Source organism: Polypterus senegalus, chromosome 17 (assembly GCF_016835505.1).
Source record: "Polypterus senegalus isolate Bchr_013 chromosome 17, ASM1683550v1, whole genome shotgun sequence".
NCBI classification, from domain to species: domain Eukaryota; kingdom Metazoa; phylum Chordata; class Cladistia; order Polypteriformes; family Polypteridae; genus Polypterus; species Polypterus senegalus.
Window position 1 is genome coordinate 63,214,295 of NC_053170.1, and position 19,955 is coordinate 63,234,249.

Here is a 19,955-nt window from a genome sequence, read left to right on the forward strand (position 1 = left end):
AGAAACGTTGGTCTAGGATATGTTTACGGATCAGCCGCAACATTAAAACCACTGACAGGTCAAGTGACTAACACTTATCTCATTATAGTGGAACCTCTTAAGGGATGGGATATATAAGGCAGCAAGTGAACAGTCAATTGAAGGTGATGTGTTGGAAGCAAATAAAAAGGGCAATCGTAAGGACCTGAGTGATTTTGACAAGGCCAGACTGTGATGGCTAGGTTACTCAGTCAGAGCATCTCCAAAATGGTGGGTTATGTGGGGTGTTTATAGTATGCAGCAATTACTACCTACCAAAAGTGGTCCAAGGAAGAACATACGAACTGGTGACAGGGTCGTGGGCATCCAAAACTCGTTGATACTTTTGGGAATGAAGGCTAGCCCATATGATCTAGTCGTACAGAAATGGTACTGTAGCACAAATTGTTGACTACGTTTATACTGGCCATGGAAGAAACGTGTCAGCACAAACAGTATATCACACCTGGCTGCATATAGAGCTGCATAGCTACAGAATGGTAAAAGTACCAATGCTGACTCATGTGCACTGCAGAAAATGCTTACTGTAGGAACATGAGCATCAGAACTGGACCATTGGGAAATGGAAGAAGGTGGTTTGGTCTGATGAATCATTTTTTCTTTTAGATTATGTGGACCACCGGGCGCATGTGAGTTGATTACCTGATGAAGAGGTGGCAGCAGAATGCACTATGGGATGAAGGCAACCTGGCAGAGGAAGTGTAATGCTCTGGGCAATTTTCTGCTGGGGAACCTCTGGTCCTGGCATTCATGCAGATGTTACTTTGACACATACCACCTACCTAAAGATTGTTGAGATTACATGACTGCTACTTGGCAATAGTAGTCCCTGATGACAGTAGCCTCTTGCAGCAGGCAATGGTAGTCCCTGATGGCAGTGGCCTCTTATATCAGGATTATGTACCCTGCCATACTGCACACATTGTTCAGGAGTGGTTTAAGGAATATGACATAAAGTTCAAGGTGTTGACTTGGACCCCAAATTCCCCAGATCTCAATCTGATGAACCATCTATGGGATGTACTGGAAAAACCAGACCGATCCATGGAGGGCCCCACCTTGCTACATACAAGACTTAAACTATCTGCTGCTAATGTCTTGTTGCCATATACCACAGGACTCCTTCAGAGGTCATGTGAAGTCCATGTCTCTTTGACTCAGAGCTGTTTTGGTAGCAAGATGGGGACCTACGCAATATTAGGCAAAGGATTTTAATATTTTCTGATCTGTGTATGTAATGCATTAAAAATAATAAAATATTATATTTTTAATGCATTATATATATTATAATATTTTAGCATTTCTTTGTTTCATTGTTTTCTTCCCCGTGAGCATTTATCTGTATTTTTTTTATTTTGCATGTCCCCTTCAGCCCCGAATCCACAACAATCCTTGTACAGAATTACATGAATCTGGAGAAGAATGTATGCTGCACTATGCCGTTTAGTTGGAGAGCCAAAGATCATCTTGATGAACTCTGGACATATGCCCTTGAACGGAAAGGTAAAAGTCTATTTTCTTGTAAATGTTAAACTTTTTTTTTTAATTTTATTATAGATTCTGTTAATTATTATTTTTGTTCAATATGCACTAGTTTACACAGCAGAATCCAGGAAGACATTTACAACTCATAAGTTACTTTAGAATCTCATTAAGAAGCTTTCACTAATTATATATGACTGCTATTGAACATGTACTGAATTGAGATCTTAATTTCTTTTTTATTGAGGTTTATTATTGTAAGATGGAAATTGGGATTTTTAGCAGGTTTTTACAGGGATATGTCAACTGTACATTAAAAACCCAGCAACAAAAAACTTGGCCATTATGCATAAACTTTGTACAAATAAATAAAATATAGTAGTGATCATAAAATACTTAATTACGTAATTTTAGGTCATACATATTACAGATTGCACTTGGGGCCTCTGTTTGGCTAGGTGGCAGCACTGCTCTGAAGTGACACAGAATGGAAGAAACAGCATCTTTCAATGCACACTCTTCATGCAATGTGGCCTAGTGATTTCTTAATTAGGGACACTAATCCTGCATCTTGTCATTGAAGATCTGGGGTTGTAGTGGGCTATTATGCACTGATATCATACCGGCCTTGTTCCTTTTTTTGCCTCAATGTGCAAGCATCTTCTGCTCTGCCTTCGAAGGGAACTCCCAGCCCTAAAGCTCTCCTAGCAATTGTATTTATATCATATTGATCAAAACTCTGAGGATGACCCAAACACTTAATTAAAAAATTATGTAACAATTGCAATGCATTAGGAGGAGGATCAAGAAGCTGACAAACATAAAAATACTGGCACTTATTTGTTTCCACTTCAGACACTGCTGAAGATTAATAGTTAAATGAATGTTGATATGTATGTTTTTGTTTTATTGAGGTTAGTATGTTTGATTCAGTATCTTGCTATACTTCAGTCCAAAAATAAACTTAAAATGATGGTGCCCATATTTTTTAATGGCATATTAAGGCTTTTTCATGTCTGGTTGATGCATGCAGAATACATTTTGTAGCATTACCCACTGTACTAAGTTTGTTAAACCTACTCACAGGGTGGTCTAAGTTAGTATACCACATTTTCCACTTCCCTAAATTCCAAGAAGCACACTGCACTTGCACTTAGTCTTAGACCACTGCAACAGAGTCTATAGTTCTAGGGTACACTACAACAGTCCTACATTTCAAAGTTAGTTTTGTTACTGTAAATACATCCTAAAACTAAATTAGTGCAGGATCTTCTTGAGCTGACTGCACACTACAGCTGACCCAAACTGTTTTCTCTCATTCTGCATGAAACATGAGATTAAACATTTTTCTTAGCCATCACTACAAACTACATGGGGTATGTAACATATTAAAGAAATCTCATTTGTGGGTGGAGTATTTCTTTACATTTTAGGATTTGATGAAAATGTTTAAAATTATATTGGGTAAGGTAAAATTCACAGAAATCAGAAAAGTTTATAAATATTGCAAAAATGCTAGTGACGATTCATAAATGATGCTTACTAGACAACTCTGGAGCTAACCTGGAACACCGCAAGGATATTTTTCCTAAAAGCGAAACTGTTGAAGTAGATGCTTGGATTGAGTAACAATAATGTGATTCACTCAAAGTATTATAAAGTATTGTAGTGACATCTTCACAGTTAAAGGAAATAAAAACATGAAGTCTGATAATGCAGTTAAACAAGAAAACGGATTATTAATGTGGTAAGTTGAAAACAGGAACGATGCAAGGATGGTAATGGACAGAATTGATTTAAAAAAGAAAAAAAACAATGTTTTTAACTGTTTGAGTCTTCCCCACTATTTAGGCTGTAGGGAAAACATTTACATAGCTGCACTGGCCGTTCCCATTAGAAGGACCGTTAATTCACGACAGATAAAACCAGGTCTCTTTCCCTGTTCACTCCCTCGTGGTGTTGTTTTTGGGCTTTTTTCTGATCTAGAAGACATTACTTGCCCTTATGTCTCTTCCTCACTTGTCAACTTTTTGGTGAAACGGTACTGAACAACATTATGCTCCTACTTCAGTTCATCACTGCCCTCCCTCTTTGCCATCCCTCTTTGATTTGTGCTATCTGCTCACACTCAGCCATCACTCCTGGTCGTGGTCCTCATTTGTATAGCCAGCTCATGCTGACAACCTCCTACTCTGTCTCGCCACTTCACTGCCTCATGCAGAGTAGTTCATAGCTGGGTCACTACACAAGTCATGCGACAATAGTGTTGGGAAACGTTACTTTTACAAATAACTTAGCAACATTACTCAGTACCTACAAAAAATAAATATGCTATATAGTTATACATTACAAAATATCATGTATTAAAAACAGTGCATTAATTTTGCATTACTTTTTCTTTAGTATGAAAAACTGAACATTTCACTGGCCATATAGCAACTTTCATGAACCTGATTAGAAACATAGCCAAATCTGTTAATTTTCACGTGTTTTTCAAATATTTTTAGTACTTCCCTCTTCTCCATCTTCAAGTGCAAGCTCTTGAAGTTTCGCAGAAATTAACTGTAGATACTATCCCACCAGATCACAGTGCTTCAAAATATCTGTTGAAAATTGCTGGAATAAAACTAGAATGATACTATATTTTTAGGTTTCTGTTATGCCGGCCATACACTGTTTGATTTTTAGAAATTGTGGGCAAACAACTACTCACACTGCACAACAGAATCACCAGTTGTATATGTACTCATACTGTTATGAACATGTTTGGTCAGATTGACATGCCATGACATGGGTGCTTAGACAATATGTGTTGTGGTCCTCCAGACCACATGGGGGTGACTGCCTTGGTGGCTTTGGGGACCACGGGAACAGAGCTTAGAAGCTCAACCCTATAGTGGCCCGTGGTCACCACCAGGGGGCACCCGAATGCCTGAGGAGCCCTGGCCCTCAGCACTTCTGCCACATCCGGAAGTGCTGGGGGGAAGAAGACCAGGGACTCCCGGAGTGCTTCCGGGTTTGCAGTCGGTGCTTCTGCCACACTTGGGAGTGCCAGCGGAAGATTATCAGGAGGTACCTGGAGCATATCCAGGTGGGGATAAAAGGGGCCGCCTCCCTCCATTCATTGGCTGGAGTCGGGTGAGGAGAAGAACAGAGCTCGGGAGGAAAGGAAAGTAGGCGGCCTGAAGAGAGTGAGGCATTGTGTTAAGGCCTGGACTTTTGGGGAGTTTGGGGTTGTGTTGCACTTTTGTAAATATAAGGACTTGTAAATAAACATGTGTGGGTGAATTAAACATGTCTACCTGTCTGTGTCCGGGCCATATTCCACAGTGTACATAATCCCGATGGGAAGTTTTACCCATTCAAAATGTCAAAAAGAAAAGAACTGCGTTCCTGACTCTCACCATACTACAGTGGCTTGCAAAAGTATTCGGCCCCCTTGAACTTTTCCACATTTTGTCACATTACAGCCACAAACATGAATCAATTTCATTGGAATTCCACGTGAAAGACCAATACAAAGTGTTGTACACGTGAGAAGTGGAACGAAAATCATACATGATTCCAAACAATTTTTACAAATAAATAACTGAAAAGTGGGGTGTGCGTAATTATTCAGCCGCCTGAGTCAATACTTTGTAGAACCACCTTTTGCTGCAATTACAGCTGCCAGTCTTTTAGGGTATGTCTCTACCAGCTTTGCACATCTAGAGACTGAAATCCTTGCCCATTCTTCTTTGCAAAACAGCTCCAGCTCAGTCAGATTAGATGGACAGCGTTTGTGAACAGCAGTTTTCAGACCTTGCCACAGATTCTCGATTGGATTTAGATCTGGACTTTGACTGGGCCATTCTAACACACGGATTTGTTTTGTTTTAAACCATTCCATTGTTGCCCTTGCTTTATGTTTAGGGTCATTGTCCTGCTGGAAGGTGAACCTCAGCCCCAGACTCAAGTCTTTTGCAGACTCCAAGAGGTTTTCTTCCAAGATTGCCCTGTATTTGACTCCATCCATCTTCCCATCAACTCTGACCAGCTTCCCTGTCCCTGCTGAAGAGAAGCACCCCCAGAGCATGATGCTGCCACCACCATATTTGACAGTGGGGTTGGTGTGTTCAGAGTGATGTGCAGTGTTAGTTTTCCGCCACACATAGCGTTTTGCATTTTGGCCAAAAAGTTCCATTTTGGTCTCATCTGACCAGAGCACCTTCTTCCACATGTTTGCTGTGTCCCCCACATGGCTTGTGGCAAACTGCAAACGGGACTTCTTATGGTTTTCTGTTAACAATGGCTTTCTTTGTGCCACTCTTCCATAAAGGCCAACTTTGTGCAGTGCACGACTAATAGTTGTCCTATGGACAGATTCCCCCACCTGAGCTGTAGATCTCTGCAGCTCGTCCAGAGTCACCATGGGCCTCTTCGCTGCATTTCTGATCAGCGCTCTCCTTGTTCGGCCTGTCAGTTTAGGTGGACGGCCTTGTCTTTATAGGTTTACAGTTGTGCCATACTCTTTCCATTTCTGAATGATCACTTGAACAGTGCTCCGTGGGATGTTCAAGGCTTTGGAAATCTTTTTGTAGCCTAAGCCTGCTTTAAATTTCTCAATAACTTTATCCCTGACCTGTCTGGTGTGTTCTTTGGACTTCATGGTGTTGTTGCTCCCAATATTCTCTTAGACAACCTCTGAGGCCGTCACAGAGCAGCTGTATTTGTACTGACATTAGATTACACACAGGTGCACTCTATTTAGTCATTAGCACTCATCAGGCAATGTCTATGGGCAACTGACTGCACTCAGACCAAAGGAGGCTGAATATTTACGTACACCCCACTTTGCAGTTATTTATTTGTAAAAAATGTTTGGAATCATGTATGATTTTCGTTCCACTTCTCAAGTGTACACCACTTTGTATTGGTCTTTCATGTGGAATTCCAATGAAATTGATTCATGTTTGTGGCTGTAATGTGACAAAATGTGGAAAAGTTCAAGGGGGCCCGAATACTTTTGCAAGCCACTGTATGCTCTAAAAGTACAATGGAAAGAAAAGAGCGTTTTTGGACACATGGATGGTTTAGAGGCTGTCAGTATGGTTTGTCTATTTTACAGAGAGAATTCACATTACATAGTCTATGTAATTTACCATTGTATATTGTGAACGCTGGCCCCAGCACAGACAGACGGACGACATATTTTGCTCCACACACTGTTTATTTACAAATATATACAAGTTCTTAAGTTGGGTGCACTTACACAACCCCAGTGCCTTCAGCACCGAATCCCCCAAAAGTCCAGGGCCCACAGTCACTGTGCCTTTCCTCTGGCCGCCTCCTGTCCTCTCTCCAACTCCGTCGGCTTCCTCCCGACTTCCACCACCTGACTGGAGGGAGGCAGCCCCTTAAATAATGCCCCGGATGAGCCCCAGGTGTTTCCGGCCTCTTCTCTTTAGCCACGCCCCAGCGTGGCGGAAGTGTCGGCTGCTTTCCTGGCGGCTCTCCGGGCGCCACCCAAAGTCTTCCCCCCGGCACTTCCTGGTGTGGCGGAAGTGCCGGGCTCCCGGGATAATTAGGCACCGGGGCGCCGCCTGGCGGTGGCCACGGGTCCCTACAGGGCTGGGCTTCAAAGCCCTGTACCCGAGGCCCCCTGCCTAACCAGGACGGACGCCCCCACTCTGTCTGGAGGAGGCACTCGCCCTCCTCCGGTCCTCCAAGGCGTCCCGGCCGGGCTCCAGCCCCAACCGCAACCGCGCGGGATAAACCGGCATCGGGCGCCGCCTGGCGGTGACCACGGGCCCCTACAGGAAGGGCTTCCATGCCCTCAACCCGTGGCCCCAACAGAACCAGGACGGACGCCCCCTCGCGGTCTGGAGGAGGCACAAGCCCTCCTCACGTCGTCCTGGGCGTCCCGGCCCGGCTCCAGCCCGGCGGGGCCTAATATGTTTATTTTATGTTCTTCCAGTAATGGTTTCCTAAGATGCTTCTTCCATAGGCTATTTAGATGCATGTGTGTTAATATATGATATTTAGATTTTTTAAATCAAAAATGTGAAAATGAGCATGACAGTAGAAATACCTGATGTATAATATTCTAACATCAGTGCACAATGAAATTTTATAATGGCATGAAAAAAAATCAGGTTGTGAGACTACTCACACTTCAAGACAACCAAGCCCAATCATAAGATGCAGTGGGGTATCGCAGCTCCACTTGTACTGCATTTGAAATGATTGTAAATGAAGCTAAAATTTGGGCTGACTCAAAATCAGTCAGAAACTGCAAATCAGTGTTAAAATCATGCCCAAATCACACATTGCTTGGAATTAGTGTATTGCATGCAGCACACTCTTTTCTGCTTAGCTGTATAATTGGACAACACTAAACCACCATATCACATTTGCTTCTTGCCTTATACATAGTGCTGCTGCCTCCCTGTGATTCTAAAATGGCCAAATTATATGTACCCCTCAGAACATGCAGGATTAAATGTACACATATGACTTTTATTCAGTGTTTTTACTTGATTGCATGCTGTGCAAGAACTTTAGTTTCGTTTCCACTAGTTGCTGTCAAATGGCCAAACCATGCACATGCACAATGTTACACAGCAGCAGGTGATGTCTTAAAAAGGCAATACTTGTGCGAAATAATGCAGTATTTTTTATATAAGCTTCCATAGTAACAACTGTTTTTTTTTTCCTCCAAGTATTTATACTTCAATAATATAAGTATTGGTTTGATTGCTTGTTATCTTGAAAGTTAGTATTATGTTTTCCATAACCGATTTCATTTTAAATTTTCACATTCAACTTGTCCAAGGGTTTTGCATTTTTTGTTGAATTGTACCGAGTCAGGGGGTTTGAAAGGTGGAGGAACGAAATTAGCCTCCAATGTTGATTGCTGATGAGTGGCCCTACAAGGAACTGTTGACGTCTTCAGCACTTTTTCTGCCCACTGCTCAGGTCTTCAAAGGCACCACATACTCCCAGCTGTTCTCCCCATTGTCCTTAATGCACGCTGCCTGGCTTCACCTTACCTGGGGTAAGAGTCAATCCGTATGCCCCATTATATCCCTGGCTCACTGCAAGTCCAGGGTCCAATCTGAGGTTCGCCCAGCAGTGACACCTTTGAGCCAATGGGCTTCAGCGGCCAGGAGATGCGTCCAGTCGAAGTGTTCTTTTAAGTGCTGTGTTCATGTCTCTTTTACATGCTGACCATGAGTTGCTTTATACAGTCATGGCCGAAATTATTGGCACCCCTGGAATTTTCCCAGAAAATGTACTATTTCTCCCAGAAAATTGTTGCAATTACAAATGTTTTGGTATACAGTAATCCCTCGCTATATCGCTCTTCGACTTGCGCAGCTTCACTCTATCACGGATTTTATATGTAAGCATATCTAAATATATAATGCGGATTTTTCGCTGCTTCACGGTTTCTGCGGACAACGGGTCTTTTTACTTCCGGTACAAGCTTCCTCAGTTGGTTTGCCCAGTTGATATCTTACAAGGGACGCTATTGGCGGATGGCTGAGAAGCTAACCAATCAGAGCACGCAGTTAAGTTCCTGTGTGCTGACTGGCTCAGCGACAGAGCGCCGAATTCAATTCTGCGGCATTAACCAGGATGTGTCGTCTTGCTCATTCAGCATCAGCGTGTTTCGCTGTGTAAAGAGTTAACTTTTGTGCTCTTTTGTGTTTATCTTTGTGCATAATCAAGCCGTTCATTATGGCTCCAAAACAATGTGCTCCTGCTACTGCTTCAGGGGCCGTGCCCGAGCGCCAACGGAATATGTTAACGATTGTCGAAAAGGTAAAAGTTTTGGATATGTTGATGGAAGGGAAAAGCTACACCGCTGTAGGACGCCATTACGGCATCAATGAGGCTATGATTCTTTTTATTTAAAAAGTAGGAAAGAAATACAAGATCTACGGCCGCAGTGTCCTTTTAACCAGAGTGCAAAATGAGTTGTAAGTGGATGTAATAAGGCAGTAGTCTGGATGGAATCTGCTTTAGGGATTTGGATTGAAGACTGCCGGAAGAAGCACAACGGCGGTGCTACACAGTCGCCTGAAGAGGCTCCTTTAGAAGAGCTGTAACGCTCTCCTTTGTTGTGCAGTAAAATTAAACTCATCGTTATCGGACAAGTCATCGTGTCATTGTTGGTTAGTAACCGTAATTAATTTTCTACTTACAATACTTAGTACATGTACGTACGTTTAGTGTCACTGTACACACATTTACTGTATACATATTTTCTTGCATTGTACGGATTTATTGCTGGTGGCTGTCTATCGTAATGTCTGTAACATATGTGATATCGGACACGCTCGATATCTTTAAAATAATATTTAGGTTTTACTGTATATAAACAGTGTGTTTACATACATACAGTAGAACCTCGGGTTCACGACCATAATTCGTTCCAAAACTCTGGTCGTAAACCGATTTGGTTGTGAACCGAAGCAATTTCCCCCATAGGATTGTATGTAAATACAATTAATCCGTTCCAGACCATACGAACTGTATGTAAATATATATTTTTTTTACGCTTTTAAGCACAAATATAGTTAATTAAACCATAGAATGCACAGCGTAATAGTAAACTTAATGAATAACACTGAGAAAACCTTGAACAACAGAGAAAACTAACACTACAATAGTTTGCGCTATAGCGCTACCAATTACTGGGTAAAAGCACTTTTTTTTTATGAGTTTTGAGCACAGGGAAAAAATGAACATTTGAAAAATCCATAATTTAATAAACCACCAAGAAAAATAATATTGCAACAATGCACACTATGAACCAATCGCTGGAAACAGAAGTGAAAACAAAATCAAGCCCAGTGCATTCTTTAACTGCCTTCCTACCTTAATGCGTCCAGCTCTCTCTCGCACTGCCTGTGTGTCTGCGCGCTGCCTCTGTGTGTGTGTGTGTGTGTCTGCGCGCTGCCTCTGTGTGTGTGTGTGTCTGCTCGCTGCCTCTGTGTGTGTGTGTGTGTCTGGTGCTCTCTTCTGCGCTGCCTGTGTGTGTCTGCGCGCGCCTCTGTGTGTGTGTGTCTGGCGCTCTCCTCTCTCGTGCTGCCTGTGTGTGTGTGTGCGCGCTCTCTCGCTCTCACTCTTGTTCTCTCTCTCTCTCTCTCTCTCTCTCTCTCTCGCTCACTTACTCGCTGCACAGGAAATCCACAGGGAGAGACTGAACATGTACAAACCGAAAGGGAAACTGGCTTGTTCGTATACCGAGTGTGTGGTCGTGAACTGCGGCAAAAGTTTGGCAAACTTTTTGGTCGTAAACCGAGACGTTCGTGAACCGAGGTTGCACTGTAATTTCAATGAATCTTACCTAATATCTAAGAGAATACAAAGGGTTTATGCTGTATAACTGTGTGGGAATATTTATAAACAGTGTGGGAGAGTTTATAAGAGCTTAAAATATATAAAAATAACCATACAAACATGTTGTTTCTACTTTGCGGATTTTCAACTATCGCGGGGGGTTCTGGAACACAACCCCCGCGATCGAGGAGGGATAACTGTACACATGTTTATTTCCTTTATGTGCATTGGAACAACATAAAAAAAACAGAGAAAAAAAGCCAAATCTGACATTTCACACAAAACTCAAAAACTGGGCTGGACAAAATTATTGGGACCCTCAAGTTAATATTTGGTTGCACGTCCATTGGAAAATATAACTGAATTGAAGCGCTTCCTATAACCCTCAACAAACTTATTACACCTCTCAACTAGAATTTCTGACCACTCTTCTTTTACAAACTGCTTCAAGGTCTCTCAGATTTGAAGGGCGCCTTCTCCCAACAGCAATTTTGAGATCTCTCCATAAGTGTTCATTCGGATTTAGATCCGGACTCATTACTGGCCACTTCAGAACTCTCTGGCACTTTGTCTTCAACAATTTCTGGGTGCTTTTAGAGGTATGTTTGGCGTCGTCGTCCTGCTGGAACACCCATGACCTCTGACGCAGACCCAGCTTTCTGACACTGGGCCCTACATTGCGTCCCAATAGCTCTACCCTGGTCTCATCTGTCCACAAGACTTTCACCCAGAAGGATTTTGGCTTCCTCAAGTACATTTTGTCAAACTCCGGTCTGGCTTTTTTATGTTTCTGTGTCGGCAGTGGGGTCCTCCTGGTTCTCCTGCCATAGCGTTTCATTTCGTTCAGATGTTGACGGATAGTTTGAGTTGACACTGTTGCACCCTGAGTCTTCAGAACAGCTTGAATATGTTTTAAAGTTGATTGGGGCTGTTTATCCACCATTCTGACTATCCTTCCTTGCAGTGTTTTATCAATTTTTCTCTTCTGTCCACGTCCAGGGAGATTAGCTACAGTGCCATGTGGTGTGAATTTCATGATTATGTTGCGCACAGTGGACAAAGAAACATGAAGACCTCTGGAGATGGACTTGTAGCCTTGAGATTGTTGATATTTTTCCGCAATTTTTGTTCTCAAGTCCTCAGACAATTCTCTGCTCTTCTTTCTGTTCTCCATGCTTAGTGTGGCACACTCAGACACACAATAGGAAGGTTGAGCCAACTTTTCTCCACTTTAACTGGCTTCAGGTGTGATTGCTATATTAACAGCACCTGTTTCTTGCCACAGGTAAGCTCAAATGAGCATCATATGCTTCAAATAAAACGATTTACCCACAATTTTTGAAAGGTGCCAATAATTTGGTCCGACCCATTTTTGGGGTTTTGTGAGACAGGATGTCAGATTTGGCTTTTTTTCTGTGTTTTTTTTGTGTTGTTCCAATGCACATAAAGGAAATAAACGTGTATACCAAAACATTTGTAATTGCAACAATTTTCTGGGAGAAATGGTGCATTTTCTGGAAAAATTCCAGGGGTGCCTCTAATTTTGGCCATGACTGTAGCGAGCTTCTCCAGGTATTCTCACCCCCTCAGACAATCCACCAATACCTGAGGAGAATGTCCCTCTGAGGTCCACATCCATCAAATTTTATGGTATTTTGGTTAAAAATTTGAAAGGTCTTCTTGTCCGTCAGTATATACAGTAAGTATGAATTATAATCTGTACCTGTTTAGCAGTTTTAAAAAAAGCAGTGAAAGTGATTCTTGAAGATTATTAGAATAGCATGGTACTCAGTTTGACTTATGAAACAGGGCGTTTTGGCGCAGAAAACAAATGTCTCTTTGGACATTGTTGAACGACAAAGGATTATACAATAGTTGAGACTGTCCATCTGCACATACATTGTAGCTTAAGACTAATGTGCCTTATTTCAGTATGAGCTAAAAAGCCATAATATGAATGTTTCTAATTGTAAAGGAATCCATGTTCATTTTTATCATCAGTAGGAACTGGCATTTATAGCACCACTTTTCCATGTATGTATTATACTATACAAGGATAACAAAAGTGCTTTAATAAGGTCAGTAGCTTTCTTACAGATTGAGTAATTAGAGGTGTGGCACGTTTGATTTAAATCTCTTAATTGATTTTTTATTTGTTTTGTAAAACCATTCTATATTTTAATAATAGAAAACCTTGTTTAGTAATGTAATTAATAGAGAATTATATCAAGTGTTTTCATTTTTTAAAGGACACACTGAGAAGAATTTCGATGAGTATTTCAGCAAAACTCCACTGGGTCGGTATATTTCAGCAGCTAGTGATGAAATTCAAAGAGAACTGTTCCTCCGATATGTTCAGGATTTTATTCTGATGACCATGAGTGTTTCATCCGAAATGGAACTTCAGGTACTTTTTTGCCTTATTGCTTTTATATGTATCTTGTGAGCTCTTGTACTGTCAGTGATTTAGATCCATGGAGATGAAAAAAGTTTACTTTGAAAGATTTAGATCCATGGAGATGAAAAAAGTTTACTTTTACGCTATATCTTAAAACCGGGTCACGGGGGTCTGCTAGAGCCAATCTCAGACAACACAGGGCACAAGGCAGGAACAAATCCCGAGCAGGGCACAAGCCCACCACAGGACACACACGCACACATACACCCACCAAGCATTAAACAGTATGTCACTGTTTTTCTTCTTGTTGCAGCATACCTTTAAATAACTCTAAAGTATTTTTGGGAATATTGTTAGCAATGCCATTTAATGTACTGCACTAAACCACCTTGTCTGGTTTTTGTAAGAACATTTCTGATATTGCTTCCTTCATAGCAGGTTTCCTGTTAGCTATCAGAACAGAATATCAAAAATGAAGCATATTGTTTCTGAACTTTTTCAACTCCAGTATGCTGTATAGATTACTACACGTTAGGTCTGTCTTAGACTTAGACACTCAGTTAGACTGCAGTCTGATGACTGGAGAAGCTACTGCAATATACTGCATTTACTTTGATGTTTCAGGGAAAACCTTAAACTTTTTATACACCACCTAATTATAACAGACTGTTATATCAACACAGATCTAAATACTAACAGCTCTTTTATGTATGTAAGATAAATGTAGTTCTGAATATCTGAAACCTAAAACAATTAGAAATAAAATAAGTCATTTCCTTTTAAGAATAAAGGAAAAAAAACTTAATTGAGATTTTCACATACACTTAAGTGCTTTCCATCACAGCACTTGCCTATAACGCAGAATATTGGCACTTATGTCCTGATTCAATTTGATTCTAGTTCACAACGCCTTGATTCCATTTGATACCGATTTTATCTTGACAGAATTAGTGTGCACTGATATATTTGAAGTGGTGGCTTTTTTTTTTTAGAGATAACTTAACCATGCATTGAGAACATTAATATAATGTAATAATTTTCAGTAAAATTTTATTTGAAGGGTGTCTCCATAGTGATTTCATAGCATATGCATAAGCATGGAGTGACATTTAAGAAGAAATACTTAATTAGTAATGAACAGTTAACATCAGTATTTGCGGAATATGAAACAAAATATCATTGCTCTTTCCTAGAGCGTAAAGTCACAAGTAGTGTGCAGAGCTTCCCATGTACATATACAAAGTACAGTGATAGCAAAAGTGCATTCTTGCTCCGATGTAGAACAGTCGTCATGATCTGAGTTCAACTCTGTTATAGCGCGTCTTTTTATGAAAACAGCAGTGTCAAATGCGGGGTGGGGGGTTAAATCGTGAACGCAACCGAGAGAATTAAACCGAATAAAAAAAAACAAAGCTAACCTTTAGTATCATAAATTACACCGGCTGTTACAGACTGAAATCAAATGTATGCTTTTATTCTAAAATAGTAAGAATACGAGCAGCTCACTTCTCAAAATGGACTCGTCTGGGATCGAACCCGTGAAGTTTTGATTACCAGTCAACAGTTGATACCATTGTGCCACCGAAGCGGTCGTAGCAAATGCGTGTTAATGTCGCAACCTAAGGCGGGTTTTTTTTCTGCAGTTATATTTTTGAATAAAAGTTATATTTTTGAATAAAAGCGCGCTTGTTCTGTTATATTTGTAACTTTTGTGAAAGTGTTTCTTTGATATGTTTTTTTTTTTATTATATTTTTATTCATTTTATTGCAATCCATACAAATCAATCAAGTTTTTACAAAAAGAAAAATTGAGTTAAGGACAAATGGGTCCCCACCCCTGATAGAGAGAGCAAGGCAAACGGTGTGAAATATAAGGCTTGTAACCATACCTAAATTAATAAATTCTCTGTGCTTTATGAGCTTATTTTAAAATATTACTGATTAGATCCTGCCATGTTTTGAAAAAAGTCTGTATGGGTCCTCTAACTGAGTATTTGATTTTTTCCAATTTCAAATAGTCTGAACACATCGGTTTCCCACTGACTTAAAAGAGGAGAGTTTGGGTTCTTCCAGTTTATCAGAATAAGTCTGCGCGCCAAAAGTGTAGTGAATTCAATCACAATTTGTTTGTCTTTCTCCACTTTAAACCCATCTGGAAGAATCCCAAACACAACTGTTAATGGGTTATGAGGGATTGTGAGACCAAGGCTGTCTGAAAGGTAATTAAAAATTTTGGTCCAGAATAATGTAAATTTGGTGCAGGCCCAGAACATGTGACCCAGTGAGGCTGGGACTTGGTTACAGAGTTCGCAGGTTGGATCATGCCCTGAAAACATTTTGGAGAGTTTCAGATGAGACAGATGTGCTCGATATATAATTTTGAGTTGTATCATTGTATGCTTTGCACATATGGAGCTCGAATGGATTCTCTGCATTGCTACTTTCCACTCCTTTTCTGATATATTGAAAGATCTTTTTCCCAGTGTCCTCTTGGATCTTTGAAAGGGAGGGATTGTAAAATGATTTTATATATTGTAGAGATGGTGTCTAAGTCCTTGAGATTGAGCAATATTTTTTCGGAAAAAAATCGGAAAGGTTCTGTTTAACAAAGTTCCTGATTTGAAGATAGTGAAAGAAATGTGTAGCTGGAATGTTAAATTTGGAATGTAATTGTTCATAGGATGCAAAGACATTGTCTATATAAAGATCTCTAAGCAAGTTAATTCCAAATTTTTTCCAGATATTAAAAACTGCATATGTTTGCGAAGGTTGAAAGAGGTGGTTCTCTTGCAGATGTGCCACCGATAGAAGCTTCTCCGTCTTAAAATGCTTTCTACATTGGTTCCATATTCTAAGTGAGTGAAGCACAATTGGGTTATTAGTATATTGCCGATAACGTGTGTTTGTTGGAGCACAGAGCAGGGAATACAAAGAAGTACTGCAGGATTTTAGTTCTATTGGGGACCAAGCTTGTTTCTTTGATATTTGGACTTCAGGCTTCACACATTATACACTTCATGTGTACATTTTGTCAGTTATTTCTAAAACATGAAAAAGTTTCTGTTTTAACGATGTGTTTACATAGATCATTGTCTACACGGAACACACATGAAATGCAAGTGTTCCAAATAAAGATACAGTATTTATAAAAGGTGTCATTTTGCTTGACTTCTCATTCTATACAACTCTAAGCAACTGACACGCAGGTAAACAGACTTGAGCTGAGAAAACTGTGCGGCGGTGGGGGATGTGTAGCAGGCTGCTTGCTGCTTATCGACACATTTACAGGACAAAGGACTCTGATGGAGAGGTGCGAAGTGATTTAAGGTGGGACGGATCTACAAGTTTTTTCGTAGGCTCTGGTAATTCTAGTGTTGAAAAAAAAAAAAAAAAGGCACTCTTCCAGTCGAACTAGTATGGTGCTAAGGTGTCACCCACTGCATGGCTGAGCTTGTGTTCCAAGTTAGGATCCTGAGGTGTACATGCTGTATAACTGCATGCTCCAAAACATTCTCTCTCTCATATATTTAGCACCTTTTTATCTCGACATTCAGTTCCAATTAGGGTACTCTATAAACACGTATGATAAAATACATACTTTGCATATGTGCAGATGACGATGGTACAAATTCATTAGCATGTTTCATTGTAGCATAAGGTTGTGTTGTAGGTATTATTTGAAAATGATAGTTATTTTAATTGATGTTTCTTTCTGGATGTTAATTTATTTTCTTGCAGTTTCTGCGTCAAGCTCTGTTGACTTGTGTAAATGAACTGAGATTGCAACAAGGCATTGAAGAACAAGCATTTTCTCTTACCTGGGTTCATTCTGCATATTACAATTTCAAGAACCGTTTACAGAATTTCTCAAGAATTATCAATATTTATCCTAAAGTCCAAGAGGTTTTGAGAAACAACATGGACACAATCTGGGGAGGTGAAGGGCGAGAAATGGTAAGCACAGCAAATATTATAACATTTAATTTTTTTTGTATAGCTGAAAATAGAAGCATTTACTTTGTACTAGCTGTGTTACCTGGCTTTGTCAGGGAATTTCGTAAAGCAGTGGGCCTCTGTTAAGTGCCTTCAATTAATTGGATGTATGAAAAGTACCATACACCAAAGTGCTTTTTGTGTGCAATTTTTTTTTTTACAAGTTCTAATATTATTGTCAGGCAGTGTGATTTAGTGGTTAAGGATTTGGACTTCAAACTCCGAGGTTGTGGGATCAAATCCAGCTGCTGACACTGTGTGACCATGAACAAGTCATTTCACCTGCCCGTGTTCCATCTGGGAAAACAAAAACAATGTAATCAATTGTATCTCAAATGCTGTAAGTCGACTTGGATAATAAAGGCTTAAGTCAAATAATAAGTAATATTATTATTAATAGGTAACTGGAAATGCTTACTCTTGAACATGCTATACAGAGTTCCTGTATATTCCTGAAATACTTTTTTCTGCTTTTCCTAGTGACATTGCAAAATACAGTTTAACAAGAAAATGTATTCTTTTGAATTGAAACAGGTAATTAGCTATGTTCCCTCTGAGTGCCATGCAGCAGTTTGGAAGAGCTGCATAGCAGTTATCACACCTTTCATCAATGGCCCCCGAAACTCCATAGTTCAAACCACTCATCTTATATAGTGTCCTCCATAATGTTTGTGACAAAGACACATTTTTCTTTGATTTACCCCCCTGCTCCACAGTTTAAAATTACAAATCAAACAATTCAGACACAATTAAAGTGCATATTGCACACTTTAGTTTAACGTTATTTGCTACATTTCAGTTAAACCATGTAGAAATTACAACACTTTTTCTACACTGTAAATATTAGTAATGTGAGATTTTCTGTCAATACATTCGGTATTTGGACCTGTCGTATTGATCAAAATTAATTGTTTTGAAAACATTAATTTCATAATCCATTAAGCACCTTAAAAGTTCCCTGAAGTCAACCAGAAACATTAGAGCAAACAACTGAATGGTTTAAGGGAACATTCAAGGCATTTTTCACTTCATAAAATAAGCATTTGTTACATTCTATTCATAATCGAGGAAAGAATTGTAGATGTAGAAGATAGATTAAATAATAAAAAAAAATAAAAATGATTGTTTTATGTATATAAGAAGCAATGTAACACCCTGTGTACCATATAGGTGTCACCTGTGATGTTTTGGTCCTGTTACAATTACCAGACAAATCTCTTGGGTTTCAAGATTAATTAATTATGCACCAAATTTTTATAAACCAAACTTGCAAGTTTTCCGTAAAAATAAAGTGATTTTTTTTTTATTCTTACTTTGTATTTCCTAGGTGTTCACCATGATTCAGATTTTTCACTTAAAATGTGACTTTTTTTTACTTCATACTTTGAATTCTGCCGTTTTCCAGTCATTGACATTAGTAGGTTTTGAAAGGTTAATGCTGTTTTATTTCAATTTATTTAATTTAAACTGTCAGTGTAATTTATCTACAAAGTGGAGTCATGCTTGTCATGCTTGGGTCAACTCATGCCTTTTGGACATGTTTCCTTAATTTAAGGTTTTGGATATAAGCGCTGCTGCTGCATGTATTGAGCTACTAGAACAACCTCATATAAAAAACGAGAAGTCAAGACAAGAATGGCTTAATCAGGTGAAGAACTTGCGGGTCCCAATTGAACTAATATGCTCAGATGATGTACAGTACTGTGGGGAAAAGTGTCAACAGCTGCTTATCATTGTGAGGTACTGTGCATGAGATTGATTAAAATCTACTCTTTAATATTTAATGTTTGTGTGTCTAATTACAGTATGTACTGATTGTAGCAGGTGCTGTCAATATTGGCATACATACTTTTCAACCCCAGTGATGGTTCATGATAGATTTTGTAGTTCTGCTGCTGTTGAGTGGAGATTATACGAACTTCAAATAATACTACACAGATTATTGCAAGGTAGAAATAAACCAAAGAGCTGGTTCTTTCTTTTTTTTATAGCAGCTATTTTTTTAATGTGAGTAGTGACATCCTTCACATATTCTATAACTCTGATGGCTTTTTCTGTACTGTGGTGTGCTGGGCCAGTAATATCACTGTAAGAGAGGCCCGTCAAATCAACCATCTTATTAAAAGGTAGGCTCAATTATTAGATGCATTCAGGACCCACTGAATGTAATTAGGAAGGAGAGAATGAAAATAAAAATGAGTGCCATTCTCAACAATGCTTCACATACTCAGTCTGACACAGTAAAACTGAGGACTTTTATAGCTGAATAATGATTATTCAGTAGAATTGTGTGAAGAAGTGCTTCTGGTGCTCCTGTATAATGCCTCACTGACTGTGACTGCCAAGTCAGAAGTTTACTTTCTTTTTAATTTTTTTTAGTGGTAAGGACCCATGTCCTGCTTACAAAGGAATCAAAGCATTATGCACATCTGAATCTGTTCCTTGGAGAGTCGAAGTCAGGGCAGCTGATGTAACGGTCCTTACAGATGACACTGCAGTTGTGACCCGTTGGGCTGGCTACTCTGAGCAGTTGTTCAAAGCTGATCCTCCGGCTAGGGCATTGGATATCTCTGGGTCCACGGTTCTTGAGGTTGATCCTCCAATTAGCTGTGAACCACCCAATCTCACTGAGATTGCACAGGTGGTGAACTTCTCTAGGCTGGTGGTAAGGCTGTCCTCCTGGCATTGCAAGCATTCATCCCAACTGACTGGA

At 39.8% G+C, this 19,955-nt stretch overlaps 1 protein-coding gene across 3 annotated transcripts in view; it reads left to right on the plus strand.

The window, feature by feature from the left end:
• rnf213a (ring finger protein 213a) overlaps positions 1-19,955 on the plus strand; it is a 377,172-nt gene that overhangs the window by 271,537 nt on the left and 85,680 nt on the right. For all 3 annotated transcript variants that reach the window (XM_039739973.1, XM_039739975.1, XM_039739974.1), the window contains 4 exons: positions 1,412-1,542; positions 13,101-13,258; positions 16,988-17,203; positions 18,798-18,982. In XM_039739973.1, coding sequence (XP_039595907.1) covers positions 1,412-1,542; positions 13,101-13,258; positions 16,988-17,203; positions 18,798-18,982 — 690 coding nt within the window. The remainder of the gene's footprint in view (positions 1-1,411; positions 1,543-13,100; positions 13,259-16,987; positions 17,204-18,797; positions 18,983-19,955) is intronic.